This window comes from Apaloderma vittatum, unplaced genomic scaffold, assembly GCF_000703405.1.
Source record: "Apaloderma vittatum isolate BGI_N311 unplaced genomic scaffold, ASM70340v1 scaffold14182, whole genome shotgun sequence".
Taxonomy (NCBI): domain Eukaryota; kingdom Metazoa; phylum Chordata; class Aves; order Trogoniformes; family Trogonidae; genus Apaloderma; species Apaloderma vittatum.
This window is the reverse complement of record NW_009701978.1, coordinates 34,287-51,459: the sequence shown is the minus strand read 5'-3', so window position 1 is coordinate 51,459 and position 17,173 is coordinate 34,287. Positions and strand designations below refer to the sequence as shown.

General features: G+C 39.2%; 1 protein-coding gene across 1 annotated transcript in view; it reads right to left on the bottom strand.

Moving 5' to 3' along the window:
- LAMA4 (laminin, alpha 4) overlaps window positions 1–17,173 on the bottom strand; it is a gene marked incomplete at its 5' end in the record, with an annotated part of 60,826 nt that overhangs the window by 10,330 nt on the left and 33,323 nt on the right. The window contains 13 exons of the mRNA XM_009879361.1: window positions 20–213; window positions 951–1,104; window positions 1,795–1,959; window positions 3,254–3,387; window positions 4,865–5,002; window positions 6,135–6,270; window positions 9,234–9,376; window positions 10,441–10,572; window positions 12,613–12,784; window positions 13,967–14,100; window positions 15,148–15,310; window positions 15,634–15,776; window positions 16,811–16,984. Coding sequence (XP_009877663.1) covers window positions 20–213; window positions 951–1,104; window positions 1,795–1,959; window positions 3,254–3,387; window positions 4,865–5,002; window positions 6,135–6,270; window positions 9,234–9,376; window positions 10,441–10,572; window positions 12,613–12,784; window positions 13,967–14,100; window positions 15,148–15,310; window positions 15,634–15,776; window positions 16,811–16,984 — 1,982 coding nt within the window. The remainder of the gene's footprint in view (window positions 1–19; window positions 214–950; window positions 1,105–1,794; window positions 1,960–3,253; window positions 3,388–4,864; window positions 5,003–6,134; window positions 6,271–9,233; window positions 9,377–10,440; window positions 10,573–12,612; window positions 12,785–13,966; window positions 14,101–15,147; window positions 15,311–15,633; window positions 15,777–16,810; window positions 16,985–17,173) is intronic.

The following is a 17,173-nucleotide window of genomic DNA, read 5'->3' as shown; positions in this document are numbered from 1 at the left end:
ATTTCTAAGGTCCCTTTACCTTTGACTGAAATCCTTCAGTATGTGATCAAATTCTTGCCGGCTGTTTGCTGTTCCTCCAAATTGATATGCGTGTTCAGTTGCTCTGGGATTCATGGGCAAGTGGCACTGAGGATCGCTTTGCATATTCACTTCTTGATACAGTTTTTTGAGGCCAGTTGAAGGCTGTGAAATCTTGTCTTTATCTCTTCCCACCTTCATAGAAAGAGAGCCATTAGCCAGAAATACTAACTAAGATGGGATGTCATAAAATAATAGTATCATTTATACCTAAGATAGTAATACATTTTTTCTTTGCAAAAATGCCAGGAATGGTTCCAAGTCAAATTTTCCTTGAACAGATCTGCTATAGATGCTAATTTAGGGCAGAAGGAGGGATGAATAGGATACTTGTGTAGCTAACATAATTACAATTCAATTCTTTTGCAGTTTTTGTAATCGAATCTTTCCTCTCAACTTTTGATATCAGCTACACTACAGGCATAAGAGGACATGCTTAAACTAAAAATTCTGCATGCTGGAAGAAGTGAGTTTTTTTGACTTTTGTATTAATGCATGCTAATTGTACTGAGTAGAGAGCCACACAGAAATAGCTGAGAACAGAAGCAAGCTTATTGCCTTTAGGATATAAAAGAAATCAAGAAAGCTTTTTTTTTTGCTTGTTTTTGCAATACTCTTTTGCAGATGTCGTAAATTTTGTTTTCCAGTTCTAGCAAAAGAGAACGATGCAAGTGTAGGCCAGATAAATTGGGTCAGGGCAGTCATTTGCAGTAATGGAATATGTAAAGCAACAGGATCCTTTCTTGCATATATCTGAAGTCGTCTTCATGTGGTACATTTTGGAATCATGATTTGGAGAATTCCCAGTCATGGCACAGTATATATCAACTCTGGAAAACTCTAGAGTGGTAGTGAGGCAATTTGTAGCAAACCTTTTTATTACGGTTTCCTTTGGCTTTTGATGAGTTTTTTCCTTTCTTATGGAGAAGAGCAACTGGAGGAGATTCCACAGGGCATCCATACAGAGAAGTCTGAACTTTCTCAGGATACTGCTGAAAATCTTCCACTTCGACATCTCGATCCAACCTGTGTTTCAAAGTGAGGTGACAAAACCAGCTTTTTTCCAAGTATTCAAATTGTCTTCATAAAAATCACAGAATTTTACATTTACAGTTTAAATGATGTTTGGATGGGCTTTTTTTTTTTTTTCATTCTTGGATCAGGACAAAAGTACAGATTTATCAGTCAATGTTTGGGTCATGCAGACAGCCTATACTACCTCTGTCTGTTGTGTCCATACTTGCATACATAGAGTATCAATGTGCAGCATCAAATTCCCTTTAAAATCTTCTGTATAAGAACATTTCAGAAAGTGATTTAAGATGAAAAAATTTTTACTATTTCCATGTGACCAAACTCCTAACTTCTCCAGCTTCTGTGAGATGCCTTAGTATCATTTAGTTTTAAAGGCAGAGTAGAAAGCTACATAATAAAAATGTAAATTACAGCCATGCAAATTATACATTGCACTAGCAGCATTAGCAGGTGCAGTACTGAAACCTCATTTACATCAAGTTATTCCCACTTTAACAATATCTTAATCCAGCAGTTCTGTGCCAACAGATTCTGCGGCAAGAAACTTATTCACACATACCATCTAACCTCAGAAAATAAGACAAGGAATTTTATTGTGACAGTAAATTAGTTGTCTTGAGCTACTATTTGATCTGTCAGGCAGTGTCTGCCTGGTAACGTGTTTGGGAGGATGCTACGCACCTAGTGAAATAAGCATTGCTTATGCAGCCAGTGAAGTTGGCTTGCTGTGTTCTGAGGGGAGAGCCGCCAAAATAAAACTTCTTGACGCTGTCTGGGCTTTTCCCTGCTCTGTCCTTTGCTGGGTTCTTCTTGCTTTGTTTCTTGTCATCAACAGTCAGCTCGTATCTGCAATGGCAAAGCATCCATTTTGTAGGCTGGTTTTGGAAACATCAATGCCAGTGGTTAAAAGTGCATTACATGAACCCAAAGGGCTCTGCTCAGTCTGTACACCACGAAACGGTAGCGCTTAAAGTCACGAGAAGACCTCCTCGCTTCCAGCTGTGCAACAAGTAGCAATGCAATAACCCACTGACCAAGGTGAGTCCAGAGGCCCATGGATTTCTTAATATCCTGGAGTTGATTGTGAAATACAAAAAAATACGGTCCTCAGTGGAAACAGCTAAACTAAAGGATTCCTAATAAATGAATGGAACCACCATTTGGGGAAAATAAGATCAAAGCACATATTAATCCTTCTTTATGCCACATCCCTTTTTCCTTCTCTTTCATCACAGTACACTGATGTTTGAGGTTTTACAATGTGTTTTACCTAATCTCATTTTGCAATACATTAATTGCTGTGGAAGTCAGGAAGGATTCTATTGCTTTAGTAAGGAACTGAGCATAGCTGAAGCAACAGACACTGATTTTGTTTGGCACATTCAGAATTCAGCACACTCAGGGAGAGTCCCCAAGGCTATTTCAAGGCACCTTTCCACACCTTCAGCTTTTCAAACTATGTTTCTTGGATATCAGAAGTTATAGTTACACACCTCCATTTCCATGAGAAAACCAAGAGTGACCTGCTTGTATCTGCATAGGCAAGATTCTTGAAGAAATATGCTTTGATTATTTGACCTTCTAAGGAAATTTTAAATAGAAAACAACAGTAAAACATACCAATAAAACAATGCTTTCAATTTTTTAAAGAAGTACATTGAGAGACTGATTCCCCACTGCTGTATTTAGACTTAGATTTGTGTCTGTCAGTGCTTAAAATACTTTGAACATCTTCCATTGTATATATCTCAAATGAATGCTTTTTTGGAAGATGTCTCAATTACTTCAAGGTCAATTTGGGATTGCTTTAACAAATCAGAACTGCTGAAAAATGAATCTCATGCTAGTCTTAAAATATAATGAACTGCTTTCACACCTGAGGATAAAATAGGACTAAATTTTTAGAAAAAACTATTATTTTAGTTTTACTAAAAGTTCCCAGCATCTCATGCTGAGGCCAAGCTGATCAGTTTTCAATCATATAGATTTTTGGCTTTGTATTTTAAACTGAACTGATCATTTTAAAATATCACTTAAAAACATACTTAAACATCACTTTGAAAGTGAATATTAAATGATAACTTGCTTTACAAAAAGTATGTTCTAAAGTTAGGGAATAAAAGATGCTCGATATCTTTACCTTTCTGGGGTGACAGAAGTAATGATGAAGTGAGTTTTTCCATCATTGTAATTTCTTTCTGGTGATTGAATTTTGATTCCACTTGCATTTAAAACCACAGCACCTCTGTCCATAGAAATGGATAATACATCTGACTAAAAGTACAAAGAAAAATGTTTTCATAAGAATGTGTGGCACAGAAGAATTAAGTTTTATGCATTTTTCTTTTGTATTTATTTTTTTTTCCTGCTCTTTTCCCTGTTTTTGCTTTATTTGCAGAAAGGTATACTGAGAAGCAGGACAGGAGATGATCTCGTTACAGTTGATATTCTTGCTGGATTTTTGAGCCTGAATTCTGAGAATTCTGCTGCTGATTATGTCTCATGTATCTGTCACATGAGCTCTTTCCATCAAGCATGGATGTATGATGTTTACATTTAATTTGTGTTTCTGGTAACCCTGGTACTGTGTCGAGCAGCTGTTATCCTGCTGTCATAAGACCAATACATTTTTTCTCATTTCCTAATTCCCTCTGATTGGACTTATTCAATCACTCAAAATTATATCAGAGATAAGATCTACTATCTGGGTCAGGCTTCAGGAATCACCGTGCCGCATAACAGGAATATTGTCTGTTCCATTAGAGCAAGCACTGCTGCTGTGCACTGGTAGGAATCATCCTTTCTCCTTCTGTCAACTGCTAAATAGCTGAACCTCTGCTTAAGTACAGCAGTTGGCACCTCGTAGGATTAGAGCTTTTGAGTTAAAACCAGAAGTGGTGTGTGTAAGGCCTCATTTATGCAAACGAGGTGGGTAGCTGACATGGTTGCTGATTTTAATTCAAGGCTGTAAAATGCAGAAGTTTAGGAGTAGTTATCGATGTCACACAACCTTCCCTGGTGCACTGCTGATCACCTGCAAGCATAGCAGAACAGATGTTTCGGGGTGGTTGCAAATGTTCTGTCTCCTGAGCTCATGCTTGCTGCAGGTGTCGGCCTGAGCCTGCAGGATCTCGGAATTACTCTGGCTCACACAACATTTTGGGAGTGCAAGTCCATATTTCTGCCCATGTCAGACTTCTGAGGGGGCATTTAGAGGGACCTGGTTTCCCATAGCTGCGAGGAGCCATTCTCAAGTGCAGCTTTTCCCAGTCACATGTGGAGGTCTAAGTACCATCTGGGAATACAGGCAGCTTTCTGGCTGATTTCTGTCAAATCGGCAATGCTGATAATACCATCCCACTAATTCAAACAAACTTTGTCCTGGCTTCTAGGGGATTGTCTCTCTTTTGGTATTTTGGTAGCACCTACAGGTCTAAATAGGGATTGCAGCGCTGCTGAGGACAGCAAGATCTGCCCTAAGGACTTTATTGAGCACAACTGGATGCGTGTTAATTCTAGGCATATGAACAAACTCTTCTCAACATCAAAATAACGTCTAAGCAATGCTGGTTTTCATCTGTAGATCAAATGTGAACTGTGAAAATGAGGTCATCAATGAATGCTTATATATTGCAGACTGCTTTCTCTATTAGGAAACCATGAAGTGAGAAATTGTATTATTCTCCTAGGGTTTTCCTGCAAAACAATGCCACGATAAAACAAAGCAAACTATAAAGACGTATGTACTCACTCCTTCAGAATAGTAAAACAGCAGCCCGTTGGGCTGCAATGTCCGGAAATTAAAGCCACCTTCAAATTCACTGAAGAGGGACACTTTTTGGCTTGATGCAATGAAGCTCTCTCCATTGAAATATGCTTTGCGGGACATCTGTGTATTAAATAAAACAAAATTACACGTAAACCTCAGTAAACATTCAAATCACAAAAAGAATGAGGCTATTTCTGTCTTTTTCTTTTTTTTTTTTTTTAAGATGCATCCAGTTCAGTTCTATAAAACCTTCCATTTTTCCCATGTGTCTTAACCTAATTTATATAGCATTTCCCTCACATGCTGTGAAAATCTTAAGAAAGCGTAGCCGTGTAAGCCAAATTGATCTCAGTCTCCTGGGATTTTTGGCCTCATCCTAAATCTGCTGATGTTAGTGAGCATGAAAAACTAGAAGCAGAGGGGGCTCAAGCCTCAGAGTTGTGTGGCACAGAGCCACCATTCCAGCGTGTGCTATAACACTTTGCATGAGGCACTGAGTGCTGGAGGGGTGGGGGGTGGGTATGTGGTGTTGGACACAGTGGCCTATAACCCTCTGACTCTCAGGAGTAAAACTGGGTCCGAGGTGGGGCAAATTGCAACTAGCTTCCTTGCTGACAGAGGGTGAGATTGTGTGATGAGTTCCACACGGGGTGGGCTCCTTCATCTTCACAGGTTCACAGCATGGCTTTGGATAGACATGGCTGCAGGCTAAAGATCATAAATATGGTTTAGATTTACCAGCTTTGCATTGTAATGGATAAAAGATGGAAGGGATCAGGAACAAAAAGGCAATTTTCTCAGTATTGATGTTGGTGCAGGTAACTTGTGAGTGGCAGAGCTGGTCTGACTTCAGAGGATAAATAATTTGAAAGTTGAATATCTTGCTTTTTCATTTCAAATATCTGTAGTAGGATGCATGTGAGAACAATTCATGTTGTTTCTTTAAGAAAAATCAAATTACATTTGAATATTTCCTTTCAGTGTACAACATACAATTTATTTCAGAACCAGCTTTCACATTGGAATCTCAGATATGATAGGAATATCAAGTGAAACACCTTGTGCTGAAATTCCGGGTGAGAATTGGCTGGCATGTCAGCAGACTTACACACACACATCACCCCTGCCAGTCAGTGAATGCATTGTCATTTCCATGGTTGAAGACTTTCTGTTGTTTGGAGTAAAATTCAAGCTTACAGCCTTATCTATTGCCAAAATGTTGTTGTTACCTCACAGATGATATTATACTTACCAGTGAATCCTCAGGGCACCCATAACTGATTCCTAGGGTTCCTGGTTCTTCTAACAAGTTGAAATCCTTCTTTTGAAACTGGAAACCCTTCATGCAGCCTTTAAAGCCAATACTTCCTGCCAGATGTGAGCTAATGCTGTTGGAAAACAATGCCAAACAAGCTGCAGTTAGGTAGCTTGTGCCTTTCTGAACAGACTTTTATCACAAAGGTGTTCTAAAAAAATTGAAAGAGCCTTAGTCATTCACCTTACTAGTGTCCAATTCCTGCATCTTCATGTAAAACAACTAATTAACCACATCATGTGTTTTGAAAAGTCAGGATGCACAAGTCATAGTGAATGTTGTGGGGAGAAATATATGAGAGTTCAGAGAAGACATCCATGCAGAGTAACTTAAAAAAGATAAAAATAGCAAACGGCTCTCTATTCTTAACAAACGATAGCAGCAAAAGTCAGGGAAGCAAGAGTAAATTCTGCTTGCTGATGCGTGGTTTTACATAATTATAAATGAGAGCAGCAGGTGGGCTTCCGGAATCCTTTTAATGTCAGATTTGATGTAAATAGCACAGCAGTGTATCCCAACTGCTCATGTCCACTGTTCTGTTTTTCAGCTCCAACTCTCGCCAAGATATAATAGCATTACAGCACAGGCCCATAACAGAGCTTTAACCTGGCTACCTTTATTCTTGCAACTGGATGTACCTTAGCAGTGAGATTCTTCTCAACTCACATGAGATAATACTGAGTACTGACATCTGCTTCTGTGCTAGTTGCCTGCGAGTTATTTCATTCTAAGGTAGGCATTGAAAACAAAACAGATAAATCAGGGTCTGGAAATGCTTATTCTTCTCCACTGGTGAAGTAGTGCAGATGTACGTGTACGTGTCTGAAATAAGATGAGAGGAGGAGGACTGTACGGGCTTAATCTGCTTCTCAGTGGATCAGAATGTGGGGTATCAGTCAACCAGTTTAATCTCTACTCTGATTGACCATGTGACTGGCTGGATGCCACAAATATGCCTCTCTGTTTGATGACATTAACTTAACATTTCCTAGGAGCAATAGGAACTACAGAAAATAGAATTTAACTTAAAGGAAGGCTTCTGAGTTTGTTTCTTAAGAACTTCTAGTGCCCTATGATCCTACCTCCCTTTCTCTTTCTGCTTTATGCAGTTACTGAGGTGGGAGAAAAATAACATGGAGTGATACTTCCAGACTCATTTAATTGGGAAAAAAAGGCAACTGACAAAGGAAGGTGCTGTTGAAATGAATGAAAATGCACTGCTTTGAAAGAATATTGAACTCCTCTAAGACCAGAGCTAGTTTCCTCCCCTGTTGCTGCCCCACAATGTCAGTTAAAGGTATGTCTGTCTAGATAAAGAGGCATAAATATCAGTAGTGGATTGTAGTAGTAGATCATCAGTAGATGATATAATTCTGACTTACGCTCCTGATGAAAATGGAATGATGTCACCACATTTGGACTATACTTTTTGCTGCCTACCTTTGTCATGAGAACCAAAACTGAATATAACATCAAAGACAAATGTATAGCTCCATTTAAATAATTTACATATACATTTTTCAGTATTATAATTGATCATGTTTTTACAATGTCTGTGGATGTTTTCTGATATGACTTGTTTATTGAGATGCCCTTTTTCCTGCTTTTACAGTACCTTCCAGGTGTTTTGCAGAATAACTCCTATTCAGTCAGAAAACTCTGGGCATAATTCCTGTGATTCATCTTGTATCCTATGTTTGTGAACAAGTCTCATCTGTCATTGAGCTGCTCAATTGCCTAGATTTCCAGGTCCTTTTGGGCTTTTACAGTGCTCTCTAGGCTTGATTAACTGAAGTAATTTTCACCATCATTTTGTCCTTTCTTTCTAGATCATTAATGTATTTAATACCAGCCCTAAGAGAAATCTTTTGGGCATGTGCTGTAGACTTTTTATACTGTGAAAATTGAAGAGTTACTGCTATGTCCTATTTTCTCTTTCCCAGCTGCTTTCTAATTCACTGCAGCCTTTCTTCTCGCCACCCTACTAGTTTTCTTAATAGCGCCTTTTCACAGACTTTGTAAAGAACTGTTTGAAAGGCCAGATAAATTATATACTGTTTCTGCCTTGCCCACCATTTTGTTTGCATGTTCAAATAATTACATTTTCCTTTATATGAAGTTTATCGCTATCTTCAAAGTTTAATCTGTAATTTTGTTATATCTCAGACATTACTTATTGATTTGACAGGCTCTCCTGACAACAAAATAAGGTTTCAGGAGATTTACCAATAATTCCTAGAAGCTATTGTGCAACATTTACGATCTTCCTTTTTCTTTTCTCCCCCCCCCCATACATGGTGTTTTAAAGAGAGACAGTATTTCTGTGAGCAGTTGTGACACATGAAACAGCAGCTGGAGCCCTTCTGAAAACGCCGGCCTTGCTCTCTGACCCTAGGAATAAATGTTGCCTGTCAGAAGAGCGCATCCTTCTCCAAGCAGCCAGTCTGCTCTCCTAGAGCATGACCCTGGTCTGGGAGATTCCCACCACAGGAAATGAGAGTCTACTGAGATTAAACTTGGTTACTGTCAAAGGGTATGATGGGAAAACGAGGCTTTCTTTCCTTCCCACGCCCACATAGAGCCAGTTGACCTGGGTCTAGAAAGAACCTGAGACAGATCAAAACTGAAGTGGAAGTAGAAAAAATATCATCTTTAGATTTGAAAATGCAGTTAGTAGAGGGTTTTGACGCCACAGCTGGTACATTGCTTTTTACAAAGATCACTTTTTGTAGAGCAAGGAGGAATAACGATTCTGTATATTCACATGTTCCTTGAAAATGCCTTTTAGTTTTACAAAGATGGTGGTTCATGTTACACTTACTAAAACTAGACAGCAAAATTTGCTTATGCTGCATTTAGCCTAATCCTTGGTACTTCAGAGCTCTGAGATTCACTTAGAAGAGTTGCTGAGGGGTTGTTTTACATAAGATGTTGAAGCTGTAAAAAATGTTTTATCGTAAGCTTTTCTGCATAGGTAATACAAAATCACTTAAATATGGTGATTATGTGAAGATTGGATTGTAGTTATAAACCAACCTGGATTGCAAGATCTCAGCAGGTGCTCCTCCAATGTAGATGTCTGTGAATGGCATTGCTGTTCTTTCATTGTCTACACTTTTTATATGTCGCCTGTCTACTACCAAGATCATCTTCTTAGAATTGTGGTATATAATAGAAATCTGAAAAGAAAAACTTGTGCTTAAAAGTGTCCAAAATGTCATCTATTGTAAGTTATTGTGGTGATTTTGCAAAATAGTTTATGTCTTTATATATTTTTCTTTGAAAAGTTCCTGCCATTTGTCAAAAAAGTGGTTTCGAAATCAGGAAAGACTGACAACAATTACTAGGAGGGAGCTTATTTTGATGTCACAATTTCCGTGATGACTGAAAGCCCAGGATTCACTTGTGAATAAATCCACATGAAAGCATCTTGTGTCAAATTCTGCGCTGCAGCACACAGATAAGCTCCATTAACTTCAGAGCACTTTCTTAATATATCCCAAAAGTTGGGGCATACTTCTTGAAAACATATTTCATTGTCAAAGCATAAAAGGCGTAATTGTGTGCTGCTTAAACATGTTGAACAGAACTGTAGCTGTAGTTGTGGTTCAGGAATCAGACTTTGAAATTACATCAGGTAAATGACAGGAGAAGCAAGCCACTAAGGGGGATTTACTACTGTCACTGTCACAATTACACTGGCTTAAAGCAAATTCTCTTAAACCAAATACAAGCAGATATTTTAAGTCTCTCAAAGTCCCTAAGATACTATGCATTTATAAAAGATTGTTACCAAAATAATTGTCTTTTCAAATTAAGTGGGAATTGTACTACAATGCATAACAACTAAGGTGGTCAAGTTAACATAATGACATGTTTTTAGTTGAGGAGGGTTGTATATTTGAAGGATATAGCTGTGCTGGACATAATTTTATTTTGCATTAATAACACTTTTTATCCCATGTGAACTGTCCTCTCCTTGGCTGGTAATAAGCAGAATCTGTCCACAAACACTGATTTACCAGGAGTCAGGGACCGCCTTCCCTTTCCACCACTCAGTAGTGGTGGGGACTTACAAGTGCTCTTTCACATCCAAGGTAGGCATGTACTCTGCTTTTCTGCCCTCATGGTCACCTGGCCCTTCATCCTTTTGCTCCTTTCACTGGTGTTGGAGCAAATCAGTGCTGCTTTGGAACTGCTGGGATAGTTGGTCAAATGGCTGTGATTATAACTTCATCTCTACCTCATGAAATTTAGCGTCGTTAATCTGAGCTTTCTTCATGGAGTCCTCTAGAAGCACAGGGCCAGTGCTGAAGCCAAAGTCATAGCGGAGGTACAGGAAACCATTGTGCATCTCTAGACTGAAGAACATACTCTGTGTAAAACAAAACAGCAGTCAGAAAAGCACTATGATTGGGGCAGCAATTAAAAAAATAATAAACAGTGTTATGAGAGCATCTGACATTGTAAAAAGCATATTGGGTAAAGGTCTTTTTATTTGCAGAACTGCAAGAGCTTCTGGATAATTTTGATATACAATATATGTGTATCTATACACATGCATACGTAATTGTTTGGTAAACAGCACTTACCTGAAGACTTGTTGAACTGTTTCCCTGTAGGAATAGTATTTGACAGCACACTAATTCTTTACCAGCAAAGTATTCCTAATGCAAACACATTTGTTTACTGTCGAAGTAATACTACATGCACCAGATGAAAGATGTTATACTGGTAAAAAATGGCATGGCACTAGAGTGGCTGTATCTGCATTAGCAGCTCCTGTCATGATGCCTGAAATAGCTTGGGATTCTATCTTTTCACAGCCATGCTCAGCACTGATGTATTTACTGAAGGCTGAGCAATAGCTAGAGTATATTTACTGTGTATTTGGTTTCTGGATTTGCTGACTATTCATGCTTCGTGGTTTGGTTGGGTGACCTAAACTTGGTAAACAGGAGTTCTGCTTCAGAAAATCTTTAGGGAGTGCTTGAAATGAAGATCTGTACCATAGAATAAGTCTTGTTCCAAAACTGAACATTAAGAAGCGGAAGGGACAGTCTACACCAACCGTCCATCTGGGTTAATGCTTTTAATGATATTGTTTGTCTTGCCTCCTAGTGCTCATGCTGTTGTTCCCATGACTAATGGAAATATGGGAACAATAATTCTCAGAAAACTACTGGAGCCCAAGAACTGCTGTCTCTGAGACAAATGAGTCCACTTTCAGAAGTCATTACTTAAAGTAGTAAAAGTAGGCTAAAACTGGGTATGTTTTGAACATCTTAAACTTGGAAAGGAAATAAGGATTACATTCAGAATATGTATGAGCTGTCTTTGCAGAACTGAATAATGGACTGGCCTACACAGTCTTTCAAAAAGTGCCTGTGAGCAGGCATGGCCTTCCACAGCTAACATTCAACCTGATCGCAGTTTCCACTGTAACACACAAAGTGCATACATCTCTGACAAACTCCTGGGCACTTTCGCTTAGAAGAAAAATGACTGATCTGCAGCAGAGGCTGTTAAACTTCTAACAGCAGTTGTTTCATCCAGAATCTTCTAAGCTTGAAGATTAGTGGCACCGTGCTATGCTGTAGAGCAAATTGCTCCCCAGAGCTCTCCTCTGGAAGCAACCCTAAAGGCAAACACTAGAGAGTAGCTAAAGAGAATAGATTTTTCTCTCTTCTAAATCCCGCTCAATGTGGTGGCCTGTGTTGGTCTAGACAAGTGTATGTCTGCAGACTGCATCTACATGGTAAAATGTTTTCTGTGTCTTTACCAGGCTGTACTCTGCACAGGACTTAGGAGCTTTGTGTGGAAATGCCCAAAGACAAAAAAATCCAAGTTTGTCTTCAGAGGATATTTGCATGTGGAGTCTACTTCCTGCAAGCCCTCACAGGGCTTGCATCAGCTTCAGCCTTCTGAAAAGCTGTTAATATTTGGATCAAGCCTTTATATTTGGTCTACTATCTATTTTCAGTAACTCAAAGAAATGTTTAGCTTTAGTACACCCTGAGACACAGTTATGAAGTGACGCCTACCACAGCATGGCTACTTTATGGGAAATTTTATATCACTCTGACTGTATGTTCACATTTAAATAAAGGTGCAACTGCTGGGATTAACTGGAATCTCTCTCAAAGTGTCATCACAAGGGTACAAGCATTCTGAAGTCCTGACTGTCTCTGGGTGACAGCAGAGTCCAACTCAAGGCTTTGGCTTCCTGGGACCTTTGAAGAGCAAGTTCTGGTTCCCTCCTAATGTATATGTGTACCAGATGATCATAAAGTGTTTCCTCTTTCCAGAAGTTAAATATAAGTACATAAGCATTTTGGATTTTCTGTGATATTCTAAGTACTGAGGAATTTGTGATGCTCGTGGATAAAGGGTACCAGGAGGATTTGGTACTCACCCCATTAATCATCAGCAGGATCAATCCATTTTCTGTAGGTGTTCGAACTTCTATGTCAAACCGAGTCACCTGGCTGAATCTTCCCCTTCTCTCAATGTTTCTTGCCAAGGCATAACCAGAGCCATCAAAGAAATAGCTCACTGCCCGGCTCTGAGTGAAAGCCAACTTATTTCTATGAAAAAACAAACAAGGAAGCAATATTTGGCTCATCTCATTTTAATCTGGGGATATTTAAAGGCCTTTACAATTAATACACTTTCTTGAAATAATTGTTCTGAACTGCTGCTGCTTCCTGGCAGCAGTGAGACGGATGACTTTCAGATCCTTTCTGTGACTTTTTTTTTAAAAAAACAGTGTGTAGCTTTGAAGGTCTGTCTAACTCCATCATTACATCGTGCTTTTGTCCTGTGCTGTATGTAGAGGACAGGAAAATTCTTTGCTTATCCTTGTAAAGTGGCAGGCTCACAACACCTCCTCATTATAAGGATACAGATATATTTCTATTAAGAGCTTGCTTGGTTTGTGCAGAAACCCGTTTGTATTCTCTGAGGCCTTTAGCCAAGCACAGGCTCTGCTGGGGAGCCTGAGAGCAGTCTGCGCGCACTGTCCTGGAGAACAGCAGCTCGTACTCCCTTCGGGAATGGCGTGGGAAGTGATGATTTGCTCTGTCCCAACACCTCCTGCATTTCTTCCCAATGAGAGCTGCAAGTTTCCCCCGTCTTCTTTGTACAGAGAGATTCTACCATTGCTGCCTGTTGTATGAACAAAATACCTGCTAAGGTCTGTGCTAAGCAAATGCTGCGGTTGATTTCACTTCTGCCTTTGAGGCTGGGTTTCCCAGTTTGTGAATGGCTTATCTGGGGAATTTTTGATGTGGGTTTAAGAGTGTATGGCAGAAGCAGTAACTAGTTTTGCTAGCTGGCAGTGGGACTGCTCTTAGGTTTACCAGGCTCACTGGACCTAACTGGATGTGGCTCTAACGCTTGCGGCATTCGATTGCGGATTCGAGTAAGGAGCACTCGTGTCCTAGGTGAGCAGCAGAGGTATAGAAGGAGCCTGGACCATGCCCCAGCTAACACAGTAGTTTCCCTTTCTACGGCATGGGAAAAGTTATGAGAGAATTTTTAATAGAGACAACAGCAAATTATAGAATATCTCAAGCTGGAAAGGACCCATAAGGATCATCATCCTGTATATATGTAAGTTCCACTCGTTGACACAACTAGGAGTTAAAAGTTGCTTCTGGACAACTCAATATCACCTTCACGTTTGTAATTTAAACCAGGAATGAATCACCAGGACTGGTACTTGCAACAAATCAGAGCAGCAGAGTGACGTTGGGACTGTCCCCTACCTGGCACAAGGTGGCGATGTGGTGGTGTCGATGTTATAGACGTGCTTGAAGTTGTACAGGCTGATCACCTCATCGTTCAGGGTAGCCAGTTCCAGGCAGCCGATGAAGCCAGGAAGATTTAAGCTAGGAGGGAGCTGTGCAGAGGGCAACGAAAAGTAAAAGGAGAAAGGTCACACTTTTCTCACAAAATCATTTGTGCCCGGTGTCAATTTGAATCTCTGCTCTTCGTGTTTTGAAACAAATGAGATGACGCAACCTTGGAATAGTCTTCACAGTGCTTATCATGATACGGGCACTCTGCTGCTCTAAGTTAAAATGGAACATGTAAATGGTCTCACGGTGGGAACAACAGGCCAGGTAAAGCAACTGCAAACAAAAACTTCATTTGTAGTTTTGAAGAGAGTGCACTTTGAAAGGGTTAAGATTTTACTCATCATAGATCTTACTCAATGTAATTGAATCTCTCAGTAGATATTTCATATCTAAAGTATAGCTATCCTTCACTGACAGAAAATAACTTCATATCATGACAAAAGAGAGAGAAATAAGAGAACTCTTTAAACTCAGGAGACTTGGGTTCAAAGTCTGTATCAGTGGCTAATCCTCATTAGGTATGATTTTGAACAGTTCGCAGGATATAGGAACTCCTTTTTACAAAAAGTCACTACTAATGAAATTTAAATAGCCACACTGGTGAGGGGAAAAATACAAAAGAATAAATATGACAGAGCTACTGGATACTTATTTAAATATTAAAATAACAGGTGTGATGTTAACAAAACAAGTTGTACATCAGAGTCTGATCACTCCCAGTAACTTTTCCTTGGCTTCTCATTATTCTGTTTTGCTTATGCTATAATACTAATGATGATACAGCAATGCAGAATATGTGTAGTTGTAACAGAAATTGCTATTCTTATCTGCAGAACTGATACATTTGATACATGATTGTGTTTCTTTTGTTTTTATTTGTTTCTTCTGCTATTCTGTTTAATTATGTTAAATATAGGACTGCTAATGGTTAAGTGGTACATTTCATATTTACAAAGTATATAAGAGGGAGGAAAAGGCAAAAGCTTTTAGCAAATAAGACTATATGTAAATGAAAATGTGAGGTGTCTATTCCTAAAGGAGCAGAGAGACAGTAATTCCGTGAATCCAAGAATATTTATCTGACCAACCCTGAAGTCTGGAGGCACTCCACCAACGTAGAAAACAGCATTTTCTGGTTCCAAATTCAGGAGAGAGCCAGGACCAAGAACCTCTCCATTTTTGATGAATTTTTCCTCATCTGTGCTACTAAGACTGGGCACAGTTAAAAACACTTTGCCATGTCTTCCAATCCTGTAGGAGGCAATTGTAAGAGAAGAGAGTTTTGTGTTAGCTAGGCTTAAAAAAGAACAAGCAAGCCTCCAACTCCAGGAAGAGTTTTTATTTCCTCACTAGAAGCCTGGTTCTCAGTGAGAAAAGGAGGAGAACAACTACAGACACTTTCTCTTTCCCCCTGTGGCCCTTGGGTTCTGGCTTTCTAAAAGCAGAGAATTAACATTTATTTCAGCATTAGGCCATAAAGACTCCTGATTAGCAGTTCTGACCCAGACTTTTCTGTTTGATTTTTCTTTTCTATTAACTGTTTGATTTTGTGGAAATGTACATTATCACTTTACCTTTCAATTTTGATGATGCTGAAGTAAGAAGGCCAAGTACTGACTGGCTTGGCATCCAGAGGTATCTCCACATCTTGGCCCCCCAGATTGTAAATGTACACAAGGTTGTCATTTTTAATTGCAAGACCAATATAACTTTTTGCCTAAAACACCAATGGAGAAGGATGTCAGAGTTGCAACACTGAAAGAGATTTACTGGAGAACATTAGCAAAGCATGGGCTTTGATAGATTAAATGACATCTTTAAATATAACTAATAAACAAAAGCTTCATTCTCTAATTGCTCTCATCAGATAAAACTGTACATAAAATGTCTGGTGTTTCACTTTATATCCATTTTGACTGAAGTAGATGCAAGATCATGAGATGTGTTCTGACCATAAGTTGGTCATGTTCAATGGAAAGCTCTTAATAAGTATTCAATGTGCTCTGTCACGTGCGGAAAATAGGAAGAAACATTTGTCTAAATCCTAGGTATTATGCTGCAATTAAATATTCTTCCAAGAGCAGTTTCACTTGATTTATATTCAGTAGATATTCTTCTGAAAAGCCTGCCTCTTTACTCTTCCCAAATAACAGTTTGCCAGGATTATACCGGAGTTATGAGATGTGATTTTTTTCCTTTGGGAACCATAATTTAAAGGATGATTATTTCACAACACTTACAGGTGGTGAGAGTATATGCCCTTTCTAGGAGTTTCAAAGCAGTGATGTACAGAGTGTACAATAGCAGCACAAGCCACAGGCAAAGAAACCTGCTTATATTGTGGCACTGTGACCTCAGAGATTTCGAATTGACACGAATAGCATAAACTTGATTAAAATATGGCCCCCAAAAGTCAGGTGGGTGACATTAACTGCTTCAGAGCACCTCAGTACCAGCAGTGGAGATAGCAAGTGTGGCTCACAGCAGTGCCAATGCCAGCAGCATGCTGCATCAGCAGTCTAATTTGCTTCTTGGAGGGAATCCGTCGTTATTTGAGGTGAGAATCTTTAAGGACAAGGATCTTGGTAACCCTTGCTCTTTGCTTGCCACAAAATCAATAACATTCATATAGTAGATACCTTTTATTTTGAAACAGGGAGAAACTGTGAGGAAAAAACAAGTGCAAATAAACTTCAAACCCATTTCAATTTTTTTTTCTATATATAAGAACTGACTGTATTATTCTCTTACATTTTTGTTTCCGAGGTACAAAATAAATCTGTCTGGAGATGCTGCCAGTTGTGGGTTGTCGTTCTGAAACTTTATGTACAAGCTCATGGAAGTGAAAGATTTCAGTTCCTCCACATTGATCTTTGGATTGACTTCAACAGCTGATTGGCCTCCAAACATCATGGAAACTTGGACCTGCAGTTGCAAGTGTGCTAAGTGAGACACATTATTGCTGCCTGGGGACATTACTTGAGGCAAATGTGTAAGAATAGTTAGCCAGCAGCCTTGCTTATTGCAGATGCAGAATTGGCACTTATATGTTTGCCATGCAAAATTGTATGTTTATAACAAAAGCTTCTGGAAGACACTGTAAAGAAGATGAAG